Source organism: Tyto alba, unplaced genomic scaffold (assembly GCF_018691265.1).
Source record: "Tyto alba isolate M040663 unplaced genomic scaffold, T.alba_DEE_v4.0 Super-Scaffold_32, whole genome shotgun sequence".
NCBI lineage: Eukaryota > Metazoa > Chordata > Aves > Strigiformes > Tytonidae > Tyto > Tyto alba.
Genome location: NW_024881307.1, coordinates 2270531 through 2293466, shown reverse-complemented (window position 1 = coordinate 2293466; position 22936 = coordinate 2270531). Strand labels below are relative to the sequence as shown.

Below are 22936 nucleotides of genomic sequence, written 5' to 3'. Positions count from 1 at the left end.
TGCCAGCAAGCAGTAAAGCAGATTTGCTTCACGGTGTCCATAGGGTTAACCTCATGCAAGGAGAGTCGTTACAGGCATGGGTTTTCAATTGTGCAAGATGTTTAATGTGCCAGGTGCTTGATGCCCCGTAAAACTGCAGAGATGCATTGGCCACGTAGTACTGTCCCCCTCGCTCCCCTGAAACAGAACCCTGCTCCAACCCACACGTGCATGTAAAAGTTAGATGGGATTTGTAGTGTGTCCAAAGGCTTTAAAAATAACCTTGAAAGGGATGTGAAGTTGTACAAAGCTTCCAAAGCCAAATTCCCCCCTGCTGTTGCCAGCAAGAGTGTGTGAGTGAGATGAGTAGGTCAGGAGCCAAAAACCCACGGTGGTGGCCTTCTCCTTTCATATACAAGTTGTATGTGGGTGGGTTTTCATTATAAGGGTCTGCTAGAGTAGATGGTAGCATCCGTTTTGATTGCAGATATATGACTGATCCACCAGTGGGTTGGTGGGACTTAGTTTACCAGCTTTTTTTCAGACAGTAAAAACCCAAACCGTGCTAAAATCAGCCCTAACAGGAACTTAACCTTGCAACTGGTAAATGCTGCCCTCCACAAATCAATTTGTTTCCTCCAGTTCTGCAAAGCTCTGTTTGCTTTTTGTGGTCAGAGTTAAAAGCAGCTCCTCAACCCTTGCTGGAAGCTGGCAGTGTGTAATTGGGACTCCCAAGTACTGAGAGATAACTAAATTTCTTGCTAAATGAAGCTGCTGACTTGCTGCCCCTGAGGCATCCCGCAAGGTAGAAGGGCCATAATGGCAGGTGCTGATGTTGGGCATCTCTCGAGGGAGGTGGAGATGCTGGGCTCCCCTCTTGCTTCCTTTCTCTGGGGATGTGTTCCAAGCACGGTGGTGGATTTTTTTCCTGCCTGGCATGAACAGAGGAATCGGTCTGTGCACATGCGGTGTAGAAATCCTGACTGCTGGGAGGTGGAAGGACCCCGTGCGTTTCGGCGCTTCCCACGTGTACCCTAAGGACAGCTGGGAGACAGACGTGTTGTTTCCATTGGCCTGTGCGTGGGTGGCATCCCAGGGGTGTATTTTTATCTGGCAAGAGCCTTTCCCTCTGTTTAAGATTAGGGACAACGTCGGGTCAGGGCTGAAGCAAGATTTCTCCTGTTGTGCTTGCTGCAGGGTACAAGGAAGCGGACAGCTTCTACGCAGCGTGTATGTGGATATAGGACCTGCCTGCATCACACCACTTCCCCTTCCCATAGCCAGGTCAATCTTTTTATCCTTTGCTTTCACTTTCAATGCAGACAAATGAGGGCGTTTTGCATTTAAAGCGAGTCTTCTGGCAAATGCATACCCTCCTCCAAAATGCCTTGCTGCAGAGTAAATGGCGAGGTGCTTTATGTGTCTTCATTACGGTTTTAGGATTGGATTCTTCATCCTTCCCTCTATCTTGTCTAGGGAGGACAAGCTTCCAGCCATACCTTTGCTCCCAGGTCTTTATATATGTGCGCAGAATAGGGTCACAGCTGGATCAGCCTGTTCAAGGGGAGTCAATTTGCTGAGCTGGTTGAGGATGAGAGTTGTTCACAGGGACTCGGAACATCTTCTCTTCCAAAATGAAAGGTTTGATCCTGCATTATCCTTGCACATCACTCGGACTCCAGGTGGGTCCCTACAGCTGTGCCAGCAGCTGGGTGACTCAGTTTCCCTGCTGATCCATCTTGGTGGTGGCTTGCATGGCCAGGTTTTTGCACGTGGGATAAAACTCAGCAGCAGAACACCAGCATTTTCCTCTCTGCTTCGTGATATCCCCTGTCCCTTCCTCTGCATCAGTTGTACTAGAAGAGCATTTACCTGTCCTCACCAGGATGGGCTGCGTGCACATAAAATGCCCAAGTGTTTGCCTGGAAGCCCAGCAATGCCTGAGGAAAGGAAACAAGCACAGAAAGGTGAAGTGATTTCAGGGGGGCAGAGAATAGCATCCAGCTTCTTTCTGAATGCTTCTGCTTCTGCATTAGCAGAAAAGATGAGAGCTCAGTTTTGGCTGTGGATTGCTCTGAGTGGGCATGAATCATCAGCCAACAAGGGCGAGACTCTAATAAATTGAGGGGTTTGGGCTCCTCTGGCATTTTCGATGCTGATTGCCTGTGGAGGAGGTGAGAATTTGAACTGAAAAAGAGCAATTATCTTTCTATGCACTTACAAAATGCCCATTACTGTGGTATCTAGCCAGGATGGAGGAATGAGAGTTTCCCAGGAGGGAGGGGACTGTCTGCACCTGGCTGCCACTAGCTCCAGCTTTTTTAGTGTCAACTTTTGTCTACTTAAGGGACAAAGCTGTGAAAAGAGGTGGGAAGAGGGCAACTCCATAGACCTTTCTTTCTTTCTCTTTCTTTCAGGGATACACTGACTATAGTGCATCCTTGACTACATCATTTTTAACCTGGGTAGAGGGAATGAGATGTCCAGGAAAAAGGAGCAAAGCCCCATTCCTTCCACTTTTTCCTCATAAACTCCCCAAAGCATGTAACAACTGTGTAATTACAGTCTTGTTACACGAAGTGGCTGCTAATTTGCCATGTAATGACGGCGTGACATGCTTTGATAGGCCTTATGAAATGAAGGGATAACAGAGTCTCATGCTGGAATGCTGTGCTTAAGCTCTCCAAAGCGAGCTGACGAGCACGTCCTATGCCATCCCACTCTCCCAAATCCATAGCAGATTGCTGGCAGGCAAGGCAGCAAGTCGCTGGGAGCGTGCACGCTCTCCAGCAGGTCTGTGGTATGCTGAGTTTTACCGGGGGAGCCAGTTTTGGAGCATGCTGCTGTGAAAAAGCAGCGACTGCATCCTCCTGGATGGATCCCTGTCGGGTGGCTGAGCTGGGGGTGCAGGGGGGACGGGATTTAGAGTCCTTGGGATGATAGTTTGATGCTGGAGGCAAGATGGAAGGTGGCGCGGTGTTCTTCACCAGTTGCTGTTTTGGTGAGAGCAGATGCATCTCAGGCAACTGGGGAAGAGGTAGGTGTGTGTAAGACCAGACTTTTGTCTGAATACAGTTTGGGGGTGTAAACTTGCAGATCTGTCATCCCAAATGGCTGTTTTGAGTTGTGGTACCAGTATCAGCTGGGATTTTGGGGAAGAAAGGAACAAATCCAGGTGGATCTGTCCCAGACAAGGAAAGAGGGTCTTTTTCTTTTTGCACCATCAGCTGGTCCTTGCATGGGCACAAGGTGAGCAAATGACTTAGGAGAGCAAGTCTCATTGCTGTCCCTGGAATGGATCCAAAGGATGGAGCTGCTGGCATCTTCCAGGCTTACAGATTTTGCTCAGGGGAAGACCTGTGCTTGGTAAAATGGTGCCAGGGGACTGACTGAAGTGAAGAAGGAGGGGGATGATCTGCCTCACTTGAGCATTAAAGTGCTGCTGGAGCCAGGGACTGACTCTTCATTGCACTGTGAGTTTGAGGCATCCCCAAGGAAATTGGGGTCTTCCTTCTGGATGTTTCTGTAGGTTGAGATCTGACTCTCCCGATCTGCTTCTCGGCTGTGAGTTACGGGCCAGTCTGTGGCTTGTCCAAATCAGTTGTAGCTCCACCAAAGCTGGGGATATATGCTCTGATCCAGCGTAAAGCCTCATCACTGCAGAAGCCAGTGGGACAAATCCGTAGCTGATATAAACTATACAGCTGTCTTGCAGCCGAAAATTGGGCTTGCATCCCCCTTTATTTTTTTTTTTTAACCCACGACACAGCTATACATCGCAGCTCTTTTGTTCCTCTTCCGTGACCAAGCTGCTCTGTGTGTGTGTGTGTGTGTGTGTTGTTTTTTTTTTCTTTTTTCCTCATTGTGTAGTTTATAGTCTTCCAACTTGATACAGAAAAAAATTTGTTTGCAGCGCTGGCCAAGAAGGCTCTGGTTTCGCTGGCGTCGGGCCATGCTTATATCTCCAGTCAAAATACTGCTGGTTAAACAATAAATATTTATTGATTCTCCTACAAGCTGCTACATTTTTCCCAGGTGCAGTGGAATTTGAGGGGGGGGCCACTTGAGTCCTGCTGATCGCAAATTGTGAGATGGCTCCAGAGATAACGGCTCTCTAGTGGTCTTGGATGCGAAGGTGACCCTTAAAAGCCTGTGTTCAGTCCTGCTGTATGGCCCTGGCACATCCAGCCTATAGATCTGCATTGTTCTGTCTGTCCCAGCTTCCCCAGGTTTGAGTTGTGCCTGAACGCTGCAGGCTTTGGTGGTAATCATGTGAAAATGTGCAAATCTGCAAGTCGCTTTACCTGCCTGAGTATCTCCTTGAACAGCGGAGGGGAGGGAATTGCGTCTGGAGGGGATAGGTAGTTTCAGGTCAGGTTCAGAGGGGTGGCAAAAAAAAAAAAGAAAAAAAAAAAAAGAAAAAAAAAAAAAAGGGTGGTTTCAGTTTGCAATTTGGTTAAAAGGCTCAGCCTTCATATCTAGATTGTAGACACCCGCGGATCTGAAAGCTTGTAACATTAACAGGGTGAAAATGTTTGCATGCAAAGCCTGAGCTTCTGCAAGGCTGCGTGTGTTTAGATGAAGGCAAAGCTTTCGGTGCTTGCAATCTTAAGTGCTCTAAGTTGTTCTGTTCCCTTGTTGAATGCGGTGGGTGGCTCAGAGCAACTTTTGGCTTATTTAGCTCTGGATGGGGGGCAAACCCAGAGCTTGCCACCGTTGCTCGCCTCTTTCTGAGCTGTGAGATGAAACTGCACATTTTTGTGTTGGGTGCTTTTTTTGTTTTTGTTTTTGTTTTGTTTTGTTTTTTTTTTTCCACTCTGCTGGCAAAAATCTGAGGCTTGGTTGGCTCTTCTGTCCCATCAAGTCATTGGGGCAATATCTGTACGTGCAGGACCGGGAAAGTGATATATTTTCCCTCAATGCCTCCCCTTAATCTTGCTGACCATGCATGATTTTTTTGGCACGTTTCAAATAGCTATTGGTGCCCGGCTCCCTCCATCTAGCTCTGTGCATCGCGCAGGTAGGACTTGTTGCTTGCAAGAAGCCAGGATGCTGTGCTGGTGCAACGCAACCGTTCAGTCCTGCATCTGGTTCCTGTAGCCACACAGCCTGGGGATAAATATAACCTGCCAGAAAAGTATTACAAATGCAAGGAAGAAATAGCAGCTTGCTTTCCCAGAGAGGAAGATCCCCTTGTTCCTGTGGCTCCCTCTGGTTGGGGAATGAGAGCTGGAGATCAGAGGTTGCCGTGAGCCCTCAGCTGTTTGCTGTGTGCTGGCGGCGGCCCCAGTTGTGGATTGGGATGTGCAAAATCGCAGGGCTCTGTCTGGGTCTGAGCTGGTCCAGCTCTGGGTCTGCAATTCCCGTCCCCATCATCTTGCGGCTGGTGTTGGACACAGCAGCAATCCCCTGCTCCAGCAATTCACCGCTTTCCAGCTTTTTTGCTCCTGTTAAACCTTTCCTGTAAAGCCAGGAGAGGCAGGGAGCTCCATCTCGGGTGGCTGGTGCAGAAAGCCCAGCATTATTCGGACTTCAACAAGTGCCTGGTGGGCTGAGCTGTGCTGACTCGGGATCCCCCAGCAGCCTGGGTGGGTTTGCAGGGGGTTTGCTCTCCCGTAGGACACAGACAGACGTAGGAGACCTTCCCTGCTGAAGACCATGTTGCTGAGGTGACTGTGGAGCTGCAGGCTGGCTCCTAACCCCAGCTCAGCATTCAGAGCTTGTTAATGAACGAAATGCATTTTCTTACACGGGAGGGGATTTTAAATTGGCTCCACATGGATTATGTATGTTGTCGCACTTTCCCGGAGGGTGATGGCATGAGTAGGAATGTGGGTTTGATGAAAGAAGCCAGACACTGAGTCAAAAGCAGAGCAGCTCCCCCCGCGCTCCCCTCCTCGTGCCCCCTCTCCCCCCCCATCTCATTTCAAATATTTGACGTGATTCCAAGGCATTCTTCAGATGGCTGGTGGGGAGCGCAGGAGAAGCCAGCCAGTGGGACTTTGGTTTTTTTTTGTTTTTTTTTTTTTAAATGCAGCATGCTTTTGGGGCCTCTGACCCCAAAAGATGTTGAAGAAAGGCTCGACAAGACCTGGTTTTAGGGGAAACTGAGGCACGGTGCCCCCATTATGGTGCAGCAGGGACGTGGGAGCATCCCCAGCCAAGTGCTCCAGGTCTCCCTCTACTTGCAGTATTTAGGCTTTCTTATGGTCTGCGTTGAGCTGTACTGCACCTCTCTGGCTCACCCACAGCACCAGGCAGGCCAGAACCCATCTGCCTTTTGAGATTTCCAGTTTGAGTCTACTGGTTGACTCTCGATCTGGGCTGGGAGCTCGACTGCGGGGAGATGAATGGCTCAGCCCTGCGTCCCTCCAGGAACCAGGACGAGGATTGCGTGTCCTCGTGGTGGCTGGAGTCCTGGGCTGGGATTTCCACGGGGACCCTGCCTCCCCTGGGATGGCCTTGGAGGTCTCTGGATAAAAGTGCTGACTAAGGGAAAGCTGCCGCTGAGGTTGCAGCCAGTAGACCCCAGAAACTGGAGCCGGACACTGGGAAGCGCTTTGGGGTTTGTTCTCTGTTGCTTTTTTGTTTTCGCCCCTGTCAGCACCATCTATCACAATAATCAAAATGTGGCTTTTTGACCCACATGAAAGTTCTTTTTTTTTGTAGGTGTCTGCATGTGTTTGTGCAAAACCACTTAATTTTGGTCAGTGTTCTAGAAGCAGCGATATTTTTTTTTTTTTTTTTTTTACCTTTTAGTTTTGAGAAAATGTTTACCAAAACCTGAACCATCAGAAGAAACAACTTGCAAAAACTCCTGGCTTTTTCCACTGGAAAATTAAAAAAAGATGCAGTGGAACACGTGAAATTTAGGTCTTTTTTTTTTTTTTTTCCTTCTTTTTTTTTACACATTATTGTTAGAAGCGGCTTTAAAACGCAATGCCAAGTGCTTTCTCTTTTAAAATGCTCAAGGCATGTTACCCAACCACTCTTGTCTCTCCAGACCGCTTCATGAGGTCAGTAAACACAATTCATCCTTGTTTTGCAGCTGGAAGTGGGGAAAAACTCATTTACTCAATCCCCAGCATCAGCCACAGGCGGCAGATGAGTCCGGCAGGTTGGTAGCAGCATCGTGGCTCGCCATCCCGTGCCCTGACCCCGTAGCTTTTCCCGGACTCGTCCTTTCCAAGGGATACAATGAAATTTGGGCTTGATGTCAGAGGGCTGTCCCCGGTTCTGGGAAGCCCGGTGCCGCTGCGGCGCTGGGAAAGTTTCGCTTTCCAGCGTCAGCAGTGGGGTTTCAGAGCTGTCACGGTAGCCGTGGCCCGGCGGGGTGGTTAGTCACTGGGGCTGGTTTCCATCCCTTTAAGCGGCTCCAGATTTGAAGCTGGCTCTAAAGCTTGCAACTTGAAAGGCCCCGGCTGCGCGCCTGTTTTGCCTTCGAGCTGGATGACTCTCGCGCGTTCCTGCTTTCAAACGGCCGAGCCCCGAGCAGCCGGGGCCATATGGATCCTATAGAGTGACCTGGCTGCCCGTCGGACCGGCGTAACATCAACAGGGTGAGGAGGGAAGGGGGCTCGGCGGGGAGTAGGAGGCTGTCCCTGCTCTGAGCTGGTCCAGGGCTGGCCCAGCCCTCTCGTTACTAGCCCAAGCCGTTTGGCATCTCCAGTCTGTGATTAAGGGCTGCCTCTTCCTTGGCCTCCCCAGGAGTTTGCTGGCTGCTGGTCCTAAGCATTCATTAGGCTGAAAAAAAAAAAAAACAACTTTAAAATAAATGAAAAAAAAAAAAAAAAGGAAGAAGCAAGGGGAAAAAACGTAGAGTAGCAGAAGGAAAGCAAAGGGGAGGGATAGTGTGCCTTTAAACAGCTGTGCGCCAGCGTGTGTAACTGTGCTCGCTAATCTGGTGACTAATTCGGTGCGTTGCAAAGCAGCAGCGAAGCCGGCTGCCAAACCGGGCTGCGTCCCCAGCCGAAGGCTTGAGGAGTCATCGGGTCCCCTCCCTGCTTTCATCCCGCGCCCCGCCGGGGCGCCGTCCCCCCCAGCCACCCCGCCACTCCCCATGGCAATTTATTTACTCATCTGGAGGGCACAGCCCCGGCGGTCTCTTGACTCAGCAGTCCGGGGCTGATGGGAGCCACGGGAGCAAATTCCAGGCAAGAAATAATCTCATGACTTGTCTCGGAAAAGATTGCTCCGAAAAGATCCCCTTACGGTCACGGAGCGCTCCGTGCCTGCCCCTCCGGCAGAGCCCTGACGAGGCTCCCGATTTCCCAACCTCGGGGAGCCGGGGCACTCGGCCAAGGCAGCTCAGGGGACTCGTTAGACCTTTCTCCCTTGGAAAAAAAAAAAGGGATGGATTTAGAGACGGGAGGTGCTGTGGGGGCCCCGGAGCCGGTGCCTATCCCCACCCAGGGCGCAGGGGTGTGGGGAGCTGGAGCTGGCTTGCTCGGGGTTTTGTTGATTTTGGGGTCATTCCTTTTTTTTTTTTTTTCTTCCCCCCCACTTCCCAGGGAGGGGTTTAAACCCTTCCTTTGCCCTCAGGCAATTTCGGTTCTTCCATCAGTGTTTTACTGCATTACCTCTGGCAGGCCTGGCGTTGTGAATGACTTTCAAACCCTATTTATACTTTTTTGTCTGTTGGCTTTTTTTTCATCCTACGGTGTCTCTCTCAGCCTGACCTTTTTTCCCCACCTCCTCCCCATCCACAGTCACTTGAGTCCCATCCCCTTCTGAAGGCACTTTGGGAGGTCTGGTCCCATGCCCAGTGTCTTCCCATGGGCGGGATTAGACTAGGTTGGGAATTGAGGAGCTTTGCAAACCTGCCTTTTTCTGGGAGCAAGGCTGGCCCCCTGGGCAGGCGGGGCTGCTGAGTTGACAGCTCTCGTACCTCCTCTGTACAACCGGGATCAAGGTTCCAGGGTCTGGAGCACACAGATCCTGAGGCTGTGATGGCAGGGACACGAGTCTCTGCAGGCTTCCCGCCTCCCTGGAAGGGTGTCCATCCACCACGGTGGCTGTGCTGCTTTTTGAGACAAAGATGCCTGGGGAGAGGAACCAGCCTGCAGCTCCCGCTCCCCATATACTTACGATTTCACCCCAGCTCAAGCAGCAGGAGCTCAGGGCTGAGCTGCTGAGGGCAGCAGGTAGGCTCGCACCCCCGAGCCACCCAGCCAGGGCCCTGCCGAAGCTCCTCCAAACTTGTTATGGTCGGTGGAGGATTTTCAGAGTTCCTGGCAGGGGCTCCTGGCTCCTGAGTTGCCAAATGACACCCCCTCCACCCCCTCCTCCATTTATGTCTCCTCCTAATAGCCTCTTGGCCTGAGCAGCCGAATTCAATCAGGCCTTTCACCATCTGCTCCCAGGCACTTCTGCTGGGGAAGGCTCGGGGCCAGAGAGGCTGTAATTCCTTAATAGCTTCCGGATGCTGCGCGCGGGGTGGATGCGAGGGCTGCGAGTGTCTCAGCCCCTCTCCCCCCAGCCTTCGCTGAGGTTTCCAAGCTCGGGCTTCCTCTGGGCAAATCCGAGCACCTCCAGCCGCTCTGATTTATCCCTGCCCGCCCTTTGCTCTCCCCTCTCCCCAGGCTGAGGCCAATAGGTGACATAATCCCCATCCTGGATAACCCTTGGCTCTGGGATGGGGATGATTGAAGCTGATGGGGCAGCCCAGTTCAGCTTTGGCTGCCCTCCCCAGCTCACTCCCACCTTCTTCATCTTCCCAGGGCTTTGTTTGGCCCAATCTCTGCACTGGTCCCTTCCCTGGTGAGAAGTTTCCTAGAAGTCGGAGCTGGAAAAGACCTTCCTGGGGTTGTTTGGGAAAACTCTTTACTCTCATGCATGGGGATGCTCGATAACCTGGAGCTTGCATGGTGTAGCCCAGAAGGGGCAAAGCCCAGGACCTCTGTGCTCGCCCTGGGATGGAGGAGGCTCAACCTTGTGGCTCTGCAGCTGGCTGGTGTGCTTGGGAAAATCCTCTTGTTCTTTGCCTATGTTTCCTTGCCTGCTTAAAAAGAACTAATACCAGAATCGTTCCTGGGTTGTTGTGAAATGAAACTGGTTTGGCACCGGTGTTTCTGAAGCACTCTCTAGCACAGACTGGAGAGTTTTGGTTCCCTGCTTCCCCCGAGGGCCCTTTCTGGCCTCCATCCTTGGAGGAGCTGAGCAGTCTTGGTTCACTCTCCAGAGACAGGGAGGTGAACCAGTGTCAGGCTGGCAAGTAGCGTCCAGGGATGGCCTTGCCCCTTGTCCCCTCCTGTCCCCAAGGCCAATGTGAAGCTGACCCTCATTTGCCTTGCCCCAGCAATACCTTTGCTTGCACAGCTTCCAGCCCAGCCAGCAAAATCCTCCCTGCTTTGTGGCTGCTGGGGTCATCTGCTGCTGTGCTGTGTCTCAGGGCTGGTGGGTGGAAATGTTCAGTGTGCAGTGGGTGCAGCGCGCGTGTGGCTCTTGTTCCGTGGGCTGGGACATGGATGGTGCTCATGGAGGTGTAATTTGGTGGCATTAACTGAGTGACAACCCTGAGGGCTGCCCGGGGAGCTGAGGTGGGGCTGGCTCGGGCAGCAAAGCCAAGAGAGCAGGTCCTTTGCTTTGAGCATCTTTTGCCTCTTCTGTTTAGTTGGTTCTTTCTCCCCTCCTGTTAAATGATGCTGTGCTGAGAGATGCAGCTAGCGTAGGGAAGATGCTTGGAGTGTGCAGTGAATATTGGGAGTTATTTTGGTTTTGATTTTGGCTGCAGGGGGCTGTTGTGTGTATTTGTGAGCCACAGAGAAGGAGGAGGGGGAGGAGGGGTTCAAGGTACTTTCAGTGCAAGTCTTCAGTGGCAGTAAATCCAGTGATGCAAAGAAGTAAATCCATATCTAGCACGGGGGAATTAGAGGTATGTGGATCGTTACGCTACCTGCCATCTCTTGGCAGCTGCTAGCAGAGTTGGCTCTTGGCTCTAAAGAGTTATAAATAATTTTGTTGATTAAAATGATTGATTATCCTTGGTCTAATATTATTTAGTCAGAGCAAACAGTGCTGAGATTTACCAGCCACACTCTGACCTCCCAACCCTGATCTGTTTGCAAAAAGCCTGTGCAATTATTTGTTTGATTCCGAAGCTAAATACCCTAATCTCTCCTCTTCTCCTTTGGTAACTGTAAAGACAGCTGGACAGCTCGGCCTGATAAGGGAGGACAGACCTGGAGTCCTCGTGTGTGGTGGCAGGTCCTGGGGCAGAAGGGGATGAGGTGGGGAGATGGGGACCTGACGGTCACCAGGTGAGGACAGGGTAAAGCTCTTGGGCTTCTCCTCCTCTGCACATACTCACCTTTGCTCATCGTGCTGCCTGCACTTCCCAGGCAGAGCTGAAACACTCCCTGCTGTATGAAAAAAAAAAAAAAAAAAAAAAGAGATGCTATCAAAATCCTGATATTAGAAGAAGGGCTTTCTCTGGGTAAGGCAGCAGCAGCGATCCCTCTGCAATCCACGGGGGATGTGATCCGCTGCAACTTGCACTCTCCCATTGAGCAATCGGCGGTGTTGTTTTTGTTTTTTTTTTTTTTTTTTTTTTTGCTGGCTTGGCTGTACGTCTGGCTGGCCTTGCCCTGAAGGGAAGGGTTGGCCAGGAAGGCTGCGGAGGTGAGGGTGGGATGGGCGGCAGGAATCTGCAGCTGCAGAGCAACGTGGCAAGCTTCGCCCCCGTACCCTGCCGCCCTGGGGCAGCGTGTGTGCTCGGGGAGGGGACCTGGAGCTGCCCAGCCTCCCTTCCTCATCATCGCCTCCATCCCTTCTGCATCACTGGCTTGGTGCTCTTTGCATCATGTGGAGATGTCTTGGGCTTGAGGAATACTGTAGGAATATCAGTGGGCACTCGTGACCCATAGGCATTTTTACTGTATGGACACCAGCAGCGTGTCTCCACAGCAGGTCTGGTCCTTCCAGCTTTAACAAACATTCTTGATTTATGAATGAGAGAGCTGGTGAGTGGAGAAGAGCGACTTTGATGTGGAGGGAGATATTTTGGGGGTTGAACATGATCCTAGCTTGAGGGCACTTGAAACTGTGTCCTGCCATGTGGTACCCTTGTGTCTGGCATGATGGGGCTTTGACTCAGCCTGGGGGCGAGGACTAAGGCCAGGACACAGAGAGATCAGTTTATGCAGGGCTTGGCCTGAAAATTGAGTGAAGATTGGGGAATTCCTTGGGACAGACAGATTGGAGGCGTTCGGCTGAGCGTCTGCATGTTTAATCCCTTCCTGAGGCAAGGATAATTGAGGCTCCTTTTTGGGACCAGCGGGCTCCCAGCAGCAGGGACATCTGTGGAGTCTGTCTACATCAGAAGTGTGTCATATCATGGTGATGGGCAGCACAAATAATTGTTTTTTCATTCTGGGCACAGCATCGTTTCGCGTGACTGTGGATACGCAATGAAACCATCATGAGCTGTGAGGTCATGTGTAGCTGCTCATAAAATGTGTCGGCACGGTGCATTCTTCAGGTGTGTTTGAGCTGACTTAGAGGGGTTGGGATCTCTTTGTGGGGTGATGAAAGAGTTCAGTGTGAATGAAGGTTCCTTGGCCCTTATTCCTACTGTGAGGGGACAGCCCTGCCAAGAGATCCGAGCCTTCCCTTTTCACAATTCCGATCCTGACAACATCTTTCTCGCACGATGCACTGCCGATTAACCTCAGCCTGGCCTTGCAAAATCTCTGCTCTCCCTTTTCTGGGAGACTATCGTGTGTGGTTTGGCAGCCCCATCCTTCCCCAGAGCAAGCAGCTGCAGGCATTGAAGCTAAATCCCCATTGCATGCCTATCCATATCCCTGGATGGTGAAGGACAGGGAGATTAATATCTGAAGGAGAGAGTGAGGGCTTGTTTGGCTAGGGAAATGCTCAGTCTGAAGTGCTCAGGTGTGATTACAGGAGTACCTTGGTAGCATCCTATGCGCTCTTTTGCAGCCCAGGGTAAATCTATGTCCAGGTACTGCAAGATACTACATCCTTCTCTTGGTACAGATCCTCCAGTCACACCGCTTCTTCATCAGAGATGCCAGAAGTGGCATCATCAGCCAGAGATTTGAGGTGAGAACAGCGGAAGGGCTGGTTTTAACCTGGCTGGAAAGGAACGTACGCTCTTGCGGCTGGTGGGAAGCGCTGGGTGTGGGTGCCCTGGACCACTGTCTCCTCCGCAGAGTGCCAGAGCCCCGCCGTGGGTTTGCTTTGGGAGGGCTCAGGCCATGCTCTTGTGGCTGTGGAAACCTCCCGGGTGGTGAAGCCAGCGCGGCTGGCCTTGCAGGGCTCCCAGCCCAGCCCGAGGAGAGCGAGGAATTTCAAGAGGCTTCTGGTCCCAGGCGTGAGCCGTTTGAATACCTCGGGCACCCTTCCAAGAAGCAAATGAATATCTAGTTGTTTGTTCGGTGGGGATCGCTGGGTTTTTGGAGTTTTCTTTTTTTCTCATTGCTGTTGAGCAATGTGAGCTTCACTGCTGGGACTCAGGGGGTGAGGAGCTGGGGTTTAGCCGCTTGTTTGCAGAGGAGCATCTCCCAGAGCTGGAGCACTGATGCAGGGCAGCTGACACAGGCATGACCTGGCCTTGCTATTTACACTTGACCTCCTTTCAGTCAGGGCTGGGTGTCCATTACAGGCTTTACTGAGCCCACCCCGCGCTCCCATTAGTGTGTGTGTGCCTGTGCATGGGGATTAGAGCTCTTTAGCAGCACGGTTAGCAGGGATTAGAGCGAATTATCACAGGGGAAGCATGTCTCATAGCTTTGCGTGAGGCAGGGAGTGTCCTCCCAGCCCTGCGAAGGAAGGATCGGAGGCAAACAAGCCTGAAAGTGAGATGCTAATCCTATCTTCAGAGGGGACGCCCCGGCTCATGTGATATTCGATTGGGAAAGCGGGAGGGTGAACGGCGGTAAGGGCTGCAAGAAGAGGCTTCAGCTCCCGAGCAGGAGTGGTTTGAGCACGTGGAGGTTTTTCCTCGCTGCCTCTGCGTTGGCTGCAGCCTCCTGGTCTGGCTATCTCGGGAGCGCTGACCTGCGAGCGCAGCCTCCGCACGGGTTTTGCACGAGTTTAATTAACCCCGGACTCTGCCGTCAGGCCGGCGGGTTCGGAAAAGGCTTGCGCAAGCTTTTAATTGCAACGCTGTTAAATCTGAAGCGACAGAAGCTGTTTTGAAGCTGATTCAAGAGTGTTTGCCTTTGTGGGGAGAGGCTTGTGTTGAGTTAACGGCGGTGCTGGAGCTAAACCACGCCGGCCTCGTAGCACAGCCTAACCTCTGCTGTTGCTTCGTCTCGATGGAAAAATCTTTTTGCTGACTCCTTTGCATAGTTTTGATGAGCGTTGTTAAACCGTGGCCACGTTCCCCAACCTCAGAGGTGGCCACATCTTCCCGGTGCTTGCTCTTATCCATCTGTGTTCCTTCCAGCATCTGAAATGGGGAGGGTGGAGTGAAGCCCTGCGCCGAGGGAAGCCCCACTTTGAGTTGCTGCAGGAAGATGAAGTGTAGGTCCCGTTCCTGCCTGCTGAGGCTGGGGAAACTTTCCTGTAATTGCAGCGAGTGTTGACTCAAACCTTGTGGTTATGCTTAACTTTGGTCCAGGGGTTGCACTAGCACTTCTTTCCCTCCTCTCCCCCACAAAAGCTGGGGGGGACTGAGCAAGCTGACCACCAAGCTGCTGTTCCCCCGCAAGCTCCTGGGACTGCAGGGGATGCTGCTTTCCCAGGATCTCCATCCAATACATTATAAAGCTTGGGGGGCAGAGAGAGGGAGCGGAAAGGAGCCTGAACGAGGGCAGCAGGCAGGCTCGGGGGGGCGAAGCCTGAGACTGAGAGCACCGGGATAGTCGGTGAAGCATCCTTTCGTGCTGCTGCCTGGTTCCTCGCAAGCTCCAAGATGCCCAGAGCCAAAACCCTCCCTCAGCTTTTGGTTGCTCTGTGTCCAGTTTCCCCCATGGGCATGTCTGCCCCGAGCACCCTCTTAACCAGCTTGCACCCAAGCGAGGGTGTCTCCATTTTACAGAGGGGTGAAGTAATTTACCCCAAAGCCTGAGGCAGAGCAGAGCATCCTGACATCTCACCCTCATCTGAACCTTCCCCCTTCCTCGCTCCCTGTGATACTCTAAGTGCCGAGAGTCCAAATCTTGGAAGAAATGCTTTTATCTGCATTTTGGGAAGACAGTTTCCAGGCCTTTTATTTAGGGGAAGAGCTCGCCCCCATGACACACCACATCTCCATAAGAAAGCTGCTGAATGCCGGAAGAAAGCCGGCTTTGTTGTGCTTTCTGCAGTGCTAAGCAGTGTGGGCTTTCGGTTTCCTCTCTTGTTTTTCTCTTGAAGCCCAGCTTTCATCTCAGAGTATTTATTTTTCACTGCTTGAAGGAATAAAAAAAAAAAAAAAAAAAAAAAGACTTATTTTTCTTTTTCCTTTTTTTAAAAAAGAAATATATTTATTTTAAATTAAAATAGCAAATGTCTGTCAAATGTCTGTGCCTTTTGTGCTATTTCTTGCAGAGGGAAGCAGGGCCGGTCTCTGGCGAGTTGCTGCGGGAAGGGGAACCAACTCTCCCCTCCACACTGCCCGGTTCTCTGCCTCTCTCCTCCCATCCCATCCCCACATCCCCAGCAAACACCTCTCCCTGTGCTCATCGCTTCGCCCTATCCATCCCTGCTTCCCAGATTTCCCTCTGTTCCCTTTTTTCCAGCTTTCTGTCCCACTTTCCCTTTCCCCCCCTGAATTTTGCTGCCCTTTCGGTCCAAGGAGCCCTAATTGGAACAGGCCGTCTCCTCTCCTGCTTCCTGCGTGGGAGTGAGAGGCAACGCTTGTGAAAACAGTTCAAAAGTGCAGACAAATTTTTGCCTAATCCTGCCTAAATAACAGGGGGCTCAGCCGGGGTTATTTGCCCGGGCGTCCCCGCTCCAGAGCCGGGGGCACCTGGGGAAGGCAAAGCAGCCCTGGGGGGGAGTGGAGGTGCCTGGTAGTGGTGGTGGAAACCTGAGATGGGGAGATGGTGCCTCCGTGGTGCCCGGGTTGCTTCAACAGGGAGCGTGGGAAGGGTCTCGGCTCCCGGCCCCCTTCTCCCCAGCCTCCTCTCATCCTGAGAAAGGTTTCTCGGCTGCTGAACCCTGCCAGCTGGGGGGACGTTGGGAAATCTTCTCCGTTTCAGCTTCCCCCCATCACTAACTCTGCCCTAGTTTTGGTCCTGGTGAAGGCTGGGATAGAGGGGGGCTCGGCGCGGCGGGGGGACGAGCTCGGGCAGCACCGGGCTTGATGCAGGCGGGAGATGGGGGAATATTGGGGCTTGGTGGTCATGGGCTCGCTGTTGGGCACACGGGGAGAAGGTGGGAGAGCAAACCCACGTCACTTCTCGCAGAGGCTCTGAGAAACTCCCGCCCCATGGCAGACATCCAGCAGTGGGGGGGACATCCCGGTCTGAGGAGACCTCGAGGTGGGGCAGCGCTGGTGGCTGTCAGGCGTGGGGCTCAGATTTGGATCTCGGCTAGCCCGGAGCTCAAGAGCTGAGGTCTTCTGAGGGAGACGGGCACAAACTCGTGCAGCCCGATGATTTTTCTTGACTCTCGGCGAATGGTCTGGTTTGAAACCAACACGTGTCTGCTCCCAAACTCATCCCCGTGCCTCTTTCAAGCCTCCAAAAGGCTTGAAATCTTCATGATCTCAGCATGCCGTGGGGTTAATCTCAGGCCTGGGAAGGGGAGGATGAGGAGGCTGGGCAGGGAACGGGCTTTTACCTGGGACAACAGTGCGTTGGGTTCCTGACCTTGGTGTCCATCCATCAGAGCAAGGGCAGGAGGAGGCCGCCAGGTCAGCGGGCTCCACTCTGACCCTGCCCTACATCCATTTACACACAGGCTCCTGGATAAAATAGCCGGGACCAGACAAGGACACACTGGGGCTTTTGATGGGAAAAAAAGTGAGTGGCCGAGGGGAGCTTTAAAGAGGCATTGACCCTGAGTGGAAACCCGGGTGAAAAATGACTTTACTCCCATCCTCCTGCTCAGAGCATCTTTTTTTCCTTCACTGCCATTTATTTTGCTTATGCAATCAGATGTTAATGCTTTGGCGTGCAGCGGAGTCGCTTGCATTTTAAGGTCAAAATCCCTAAAGTTTGTAAATCGTAGTCCTTTAAAAAGATCAGATGCGTCGAAATAGTTTATACATGCGGAGCCTGGTGAGAGCAGACTGGGAATTTGGCTGGGAGATGAACTCTGTGATCTTGGCCTCTTTAGCCATTTGCTGGCTGGCTTTCTCTCAGGCTTCACGTCCGTTGGTGCAACCACCTAGCGCAAGTGGGGTGGTGGGTTTTGGGCAGATCCTCCTTAGCATGAAGCCCCTATAGAGATGCAGCGTTGGCTCTCGGCAATGTCAGGGTCATTATTATCCTCTTGTCTTTCTGAAGTCCTGTCCCCAGAGATGTCAGGGAGCTGGAGGAAGAACAGGGGTCTCGTTTTGAGAAACTGAGTCCCCAGATCCCTCCTTGCTTTGGAACGCTGCAGCCAGATGAATAGATGTCCCTCTCTGCCTTCCCACTGTGCAAGGCAAATTACTTATCTCTGCTCTACAGATGCTGGTGACATAATTTTCCAGAGCAACTGCAACTCCTGTTAGTATTTAAAAATCAAACCATAACACCCTGCCTGGTCTCCCAGGAGGAAAATCAAATGCAGTTCCCTGTCAGTGCAGCGGCAGCAAGAGGAGGACATGGCATCTAGGCAGCAAACTGCACGTGGCAGCCGTGTCGATGAGGCTTTAATGGGTGTCATAAAAACCATCCAGCAAACAGAGTCTGGGATGCAACACCGTGGTCGCCTGGCCCCTGCTGCTGCGCTTGCTTTTCGGATTAAAACCCTGAAATTTCTAAACCGAGCTTAGGTGTAACAGCTGGGTTTGGTGCTGGCTAATGCTGCTTCCCATACATTTCTTCTGAGCCCGTGTGTGTGCACGCATGCATGCGTGTGTGTGCTTTGTGGACAGCAGGAGGTACACAAAAGGAGACATTTTATTTGTGCAAGATTTGATTAAAATCTTGGAAACAGGTTTCAGATGGCAGTGAAAGCTGAAACCAGAGGAGCTAAGCCTGGGTTGCTTTTGTTACCGAAATTCTGCTTGGCTGTGACCTTTATGCATCCCAAACTGAAGGTGAAGGACTTGTCTGCAGGCGCTGAAGAACATCACTGGGGCTGGATTCTCCTCCCTGGGAAGTAACTCCCCTGCCCCCAGCAAAGCTGCATCGGGCAGAGCCAGGTAAAGCCCATAGTGCTCCCCGGACACACAGAGATTAACAAAGAAAATTATATTTAAGTAAATTCAGTTCCTCCAAAGCGGCACAGGCAGAATTTACATTAAAAACTGCCTGTCCCCCCACCTCTTTCAGATCACACAGCTAAGACCTGTCCACAAACATGTATGCAGAGCTTTACAAACAGGTTTAGTTTTACACGTTCGAGTTTTTCTATAGATGTGGGACACTGCTGACTAAAACAAGGCTTCTGCAAGCGTTAGCAGGCTTGGGGCTTTTTGGCTGTTTTGTCTTCTGAAGAATTTTTAACTAGTAGCTACAGTCTAGCAGGAAAAAAAGTAGATGATGTTTCAATCCTAAATCTGCCGAGTACAATGTATTTTGAAGGAGAAGCCTTGAAATGCACATTTTGGTTTATTTTGGTATTTAAATAGAAACCCTCCTCTGGCACTTTGCTTTTTAAATTTTTTTTCGAAATCTGAAAACAGACTGTTTGCTTCTCCAATGACCTCTCCCTGGGGATCACTTTTAAGTCTTCCCTGTTTTGACATATTGTTTGTGCAGAGCTCAGCGTTCACCTCACTAAACCGAAACCTTATCCCCCGCTACTGAAAAATTGATTCGCTGGGTATGTGCAAACCCAACCCCATGAATCCTGCAAGAGAAAACAGGAGGGACCGGTGATAGGTACTCGCTTGTATTGCAGATAAAAATACAATCTTGCACGCACCTCACCTTGCCCTGTTGCTCTTTGTTGCTTGCTTAAGGAAGTCATCTCCACACAGGTTTTTGCGAATGATTCAGTGTAAAAATTGGGGTTAGAAACGTTTTCTTACCCTAACTCTGACTCATCTTCCCATAGCACCCGGGAGCAGTGAACTGCCGTTTAACCAGCCAGCGGAGGGGAGCAGATTCCTGGGTGGTCCCTGTAACCACAGAGCACAGAAAGCAAAGCATTAGAATGTAACATGAGGATGAAGGGAAAGGGGCACTGAACCACTTTCTCCCAGTGTTATCTCAACGCAGCAGATGGAGAACAGAGATAGTGAGGCTGGCTGCTCATTTTTCCGTGCCCTCTCCAGCCAAATCCAGTAAATAATGAAGTGTAATTTGCCAAATAGCCTTTGAATGTATTATTTGCTTCCAAAGGTCCTGATACTTCCACTTTGGCAGGCGATCCTTGATTTATGCGGTGGGGCTAGGGGGAATGGGGTCCCGAGAGGCTCGGTGGCGGGAATTTCACTAGTTCTACCTGAGCAAAGAGTCGTGCAAATCATCACTTGAGTGCCGTGGTGATTAGCGTCAGAGAGAGCTGCCAATAGAGAGGGTGATTTTGCATGTCTTTTACTTGGGGATGATATCTGGAAGGTGCAAAGATGGACACAGAAAAGTTGCTCTGTTTGGCTTGGCGGTGGAATTGCATTTGGTGCATCCAACGGATGCTTTTGGGATGCTTTTGCAGGGTGGGTGATTATTGACCCAACTTCCAGATTCCCGCTTGCAAAACAACCCCAACATTGTGTTGTTTGGGCTTGAAAAGATGCCTGTGAGTTTGGCTGTGGAGGACCTGAGTGGAGCAGGAACCCCAGACTGGAAAGCAGCGTTGTTGCACTGGGCTGCCCGTGCTCGGCGGCTGCAGCGCTGTCTCCAGCCGTTGCATTAGGGGTGCACTCAACGCTGATGGAAAGAAGTGCTTACCAGCACTTTGCAGGTGTAAAGGCTTATTAAATCAGAGCTTAAATTAATTGAGAGCAATGGTCAGCCGAGGTGGCTGGGGTTTCCACAAAACAGAGAATTCTTTGATTTTTTGATGCCTACATCCTGACATTCATGAAAACACCAGAAGAGCTTGTGCATGTTGTCATTTTTCCACTGAGAACAGTTTTCATTGAAAAATTTCCAGTAGGCTACAGTGCTAAACTAGCCTCAGGTGGAAGATTTACATACGAGACCGATAAAGTTCAGTCGTTTGAGATGGCGGTTGTATGAGGTTTTCCTTCTCTGTGAAAGTTGTTTTTCAGGAATGCCTGAAAACCTTTATTCAGATTGAGGAGGGTTTTGTTGTTTTGTTTTTGTTTTTGTTTTTTTTTTTTTTTAAAATAGTTGCTTTTGTTTATGAAACTCTTTGGCTACAAATACCTGCCTCCTTCCAAATAAATTAGAAAAAAGAAAAAAAAAAAAAAAAAAAAAGAAAAGAAAAGAGCTTTGCTTCTCATCAGGACTTACTCCAAGGCCTGGCTCTTGGCTTGGGCCCGCGCTCTCCCATGGGGGCGGCTGAGCATTGTTCACTGACTCACCCCGAATCGCGTCGCTCCGTGCTATGGGCTGTGCATGATGTAACTTTGTGCTAATGTGGGATTTTCCAGCTCTTTGTTTTCCCTCCCTCCTCGAATGGTTTTTCTGCCGGTTCTCCATCCTGCCTCAGCCTTTTCCAGGATTGCCCCTGATTCTTTACAATTAATTTCTTCTTTTTGTTTTTCTTTGGAGCAGGATGCCCAGAGGTAGAGCAATAATTCAGAGGTGCTTTGTTCCCTTCTTTCTTCTTCACCCTGGTGAGGGACTCTCTACCTTTGCTGGAGCTCTCAGCTATCTCCCAGGCTCCAGACGCCACCTGGGGTGCTGAAGCCCAGCAGGCTGATGTTTGGAAAGGTCTTTGATATCACCATCAAATTTCCAGTAGCACATTCGTGGTTGGCTTGTAGGGAGACCATGTGCGCCATGTAACCTAGCCTACCAGACATGCCTTGTTTATGCCCTTTAAGTACAGCCTTATTATAAGCACAGGATTCTTTTTCTTGTATTTAAGAAGCCTCCTTATGGCCTTGCAGGGATTAGATGTAGGGTTAGAGTGTCTAGGTATGAAAATTGCAGAAGGAAAAAAGATTTCTCTGTTTTTCTGACAACTCAACGGCCAGCACAGCTCCTGTTGTCTTTCCCAGTCCCGTGTCCTTATGGTTCTTTTTCTCTCCTGCTTCTTTCAGATATGGAATGTGCGGATGTGCCTTTATTAACTCCCAGCAGCAAAGAAATGATGTCTCAGGCATTGAAAGCCACCTTCAGCGGCTTCGCCAAAGAGCAACAGCGGCTGGGGATCCCCAAAGGTAAGACGTGTTTTCCCACTGAGCAACCGTGGTAGCCCCAGATTGTGCTCTCCTGCCAGACTGCCCTTCTCCACATCTGCTATCTCTTTTGTTGATTCTCTTCATGTAGTATTGTCTTGTTTCTTGGTAGCTTTAGCGGGAAAAAACTGGACATGCAGGCAAAACCCTTCAGTACCACTTGCCAACTCCACCCGTCTGACAGATTGTGCCTGGCTGTCCCGCTGACCTCTGCTGCGTGACTGCTCTTGCAGCTCTGGGGACCTGCTCTGGTGGAGGCAGCTCCAGGACTTATATTTGTGGGTCATTTCCACTCTACAGAGAAGCAGCAGGGACCGTTTACCAGAGGCTGATGACAGGGAGAAATCAAGCTAAATGGAGAAACGGGTGGGAAAAGGGGCCAGAAAGCTGATGGAATCGTTAAAAGCCCCAAACAAATCCCAAACTTGCTCCTTGTATGAGATTTGCAAATATGACTGATCCAAACTTGTAGGCATGGTGTTCCCCCCTCATGTTGTACCCTTACGCCAGTGGGCTGCTGGTCTGTATGGGATGAGGCTGTGCAAGTGCAGTGCAGCTGCAGCACCGCCTGTGTCCTGTTTTCCTGGGGAAATGGCTTGTGGTTGCTCATTCAAGGGTGTCTTCTACACCCCCCTTGCTGCAGATCCCCAGCAGTGGACGGAGACGCACGTGCGGGACTGGGTGATGTGGGCGGTGAACGAGTTTAGCCTGAAGGGAGTGGATTTCCAGAAGTTTTGCATGAATGGAGCTGCCCTCTGCGCCCTGGGCAAGGAGTGCTTCCTGGAGCTAGCGCCTGACTTTGTGGGAGATATCCTCTGGGAACATCTGGAGATCCTGCAGAAAGGTGAGTGCTGGAGCCTCCAGGGTGAATGGCTCACGCTGTCCTGGCTAGCCTGACTTTGGGCCTGTCCAAAGACCTTGGCTCACAGTCTGGCTCTGCAATTAGGTGTTCACCTTGGGCATTAATCCCAATAAAAGCAACTTTCAAAGCCCAACTTTCCAGTCGGATTTCAAACGGGCATCCACCAGTAGTGGGCAATGCAAATCCTGGCACTGCTTGAAAGAGGAAGAGTGTTTGCCCTGGCCGCTTGGCAGGAACCCACAGTGGGCAGGGATGCTCTGCCTGCCTGGAAATTATGGTGGGATTTTCCAAAGTATTCTTCCACAGCTCGTTCAGCTCCTGTTGTGAATTTTACTACTTCCTCTGGTAGAACTGGGTACAACAATGCTACCAAAATCCCACCCAGTTGTGATTGGAAGCTTTGTTTCATGTCCCGAAAGGTGCGGTGGCATTTTGCTAAAAGTGGCTGCATCCCCCCCAGGAGACACTCTCTCTGCCGGTCCCTGCATGACAACATTCAAGGGCATTAATTTCCATTGACTGTTGGACACACACGTTGATTTTGGGTGTTGATTTTCATAGCGTCTGGATGCTTAAGCAACACTTAACATGGGATGGTTTCAAAAGAGCAGGTGAAGAGCTTATCACCTTTAGCTGAGCCACGAGCAGGAGCAGCAGCCAATATGGGCTCTTTCTCTAGCTCCTTTCTGTGCAGAGCTATCTGCTTTCCTGGAATATCCCTTGCGCTGTCTTACCAA

General features: G+C 51.0%; 1 protein-coding gene across 2 annotated transcripts in view; it reads left to right on the top strand.

The window, feature by feature from the left end:
* Nucleotides 1-22936, top strand: part of ETS1 (ETS proto-oncogene 1, transcription factor) — a 78215-nt gene that overhangs the window by 31791 nt on the left and 23488 nt on the right. For both annotated transcript variants that reach the window (XM_032982267.2, XM_032982269.2), the window contains 2 exons: nucleotides 21200-21319; nucleotides 21981-22181. In XM_032982267.2, coding sequence (XP_032838158.2) covers nucleotides 21200-21319; nucleotides 21981-22181 — 321 coding nt within the window. The remainder of the gene's footprint in view (nucleotides 1-21199; nucleotides 21320-21980; nucleotides 22182-22936) is intronic.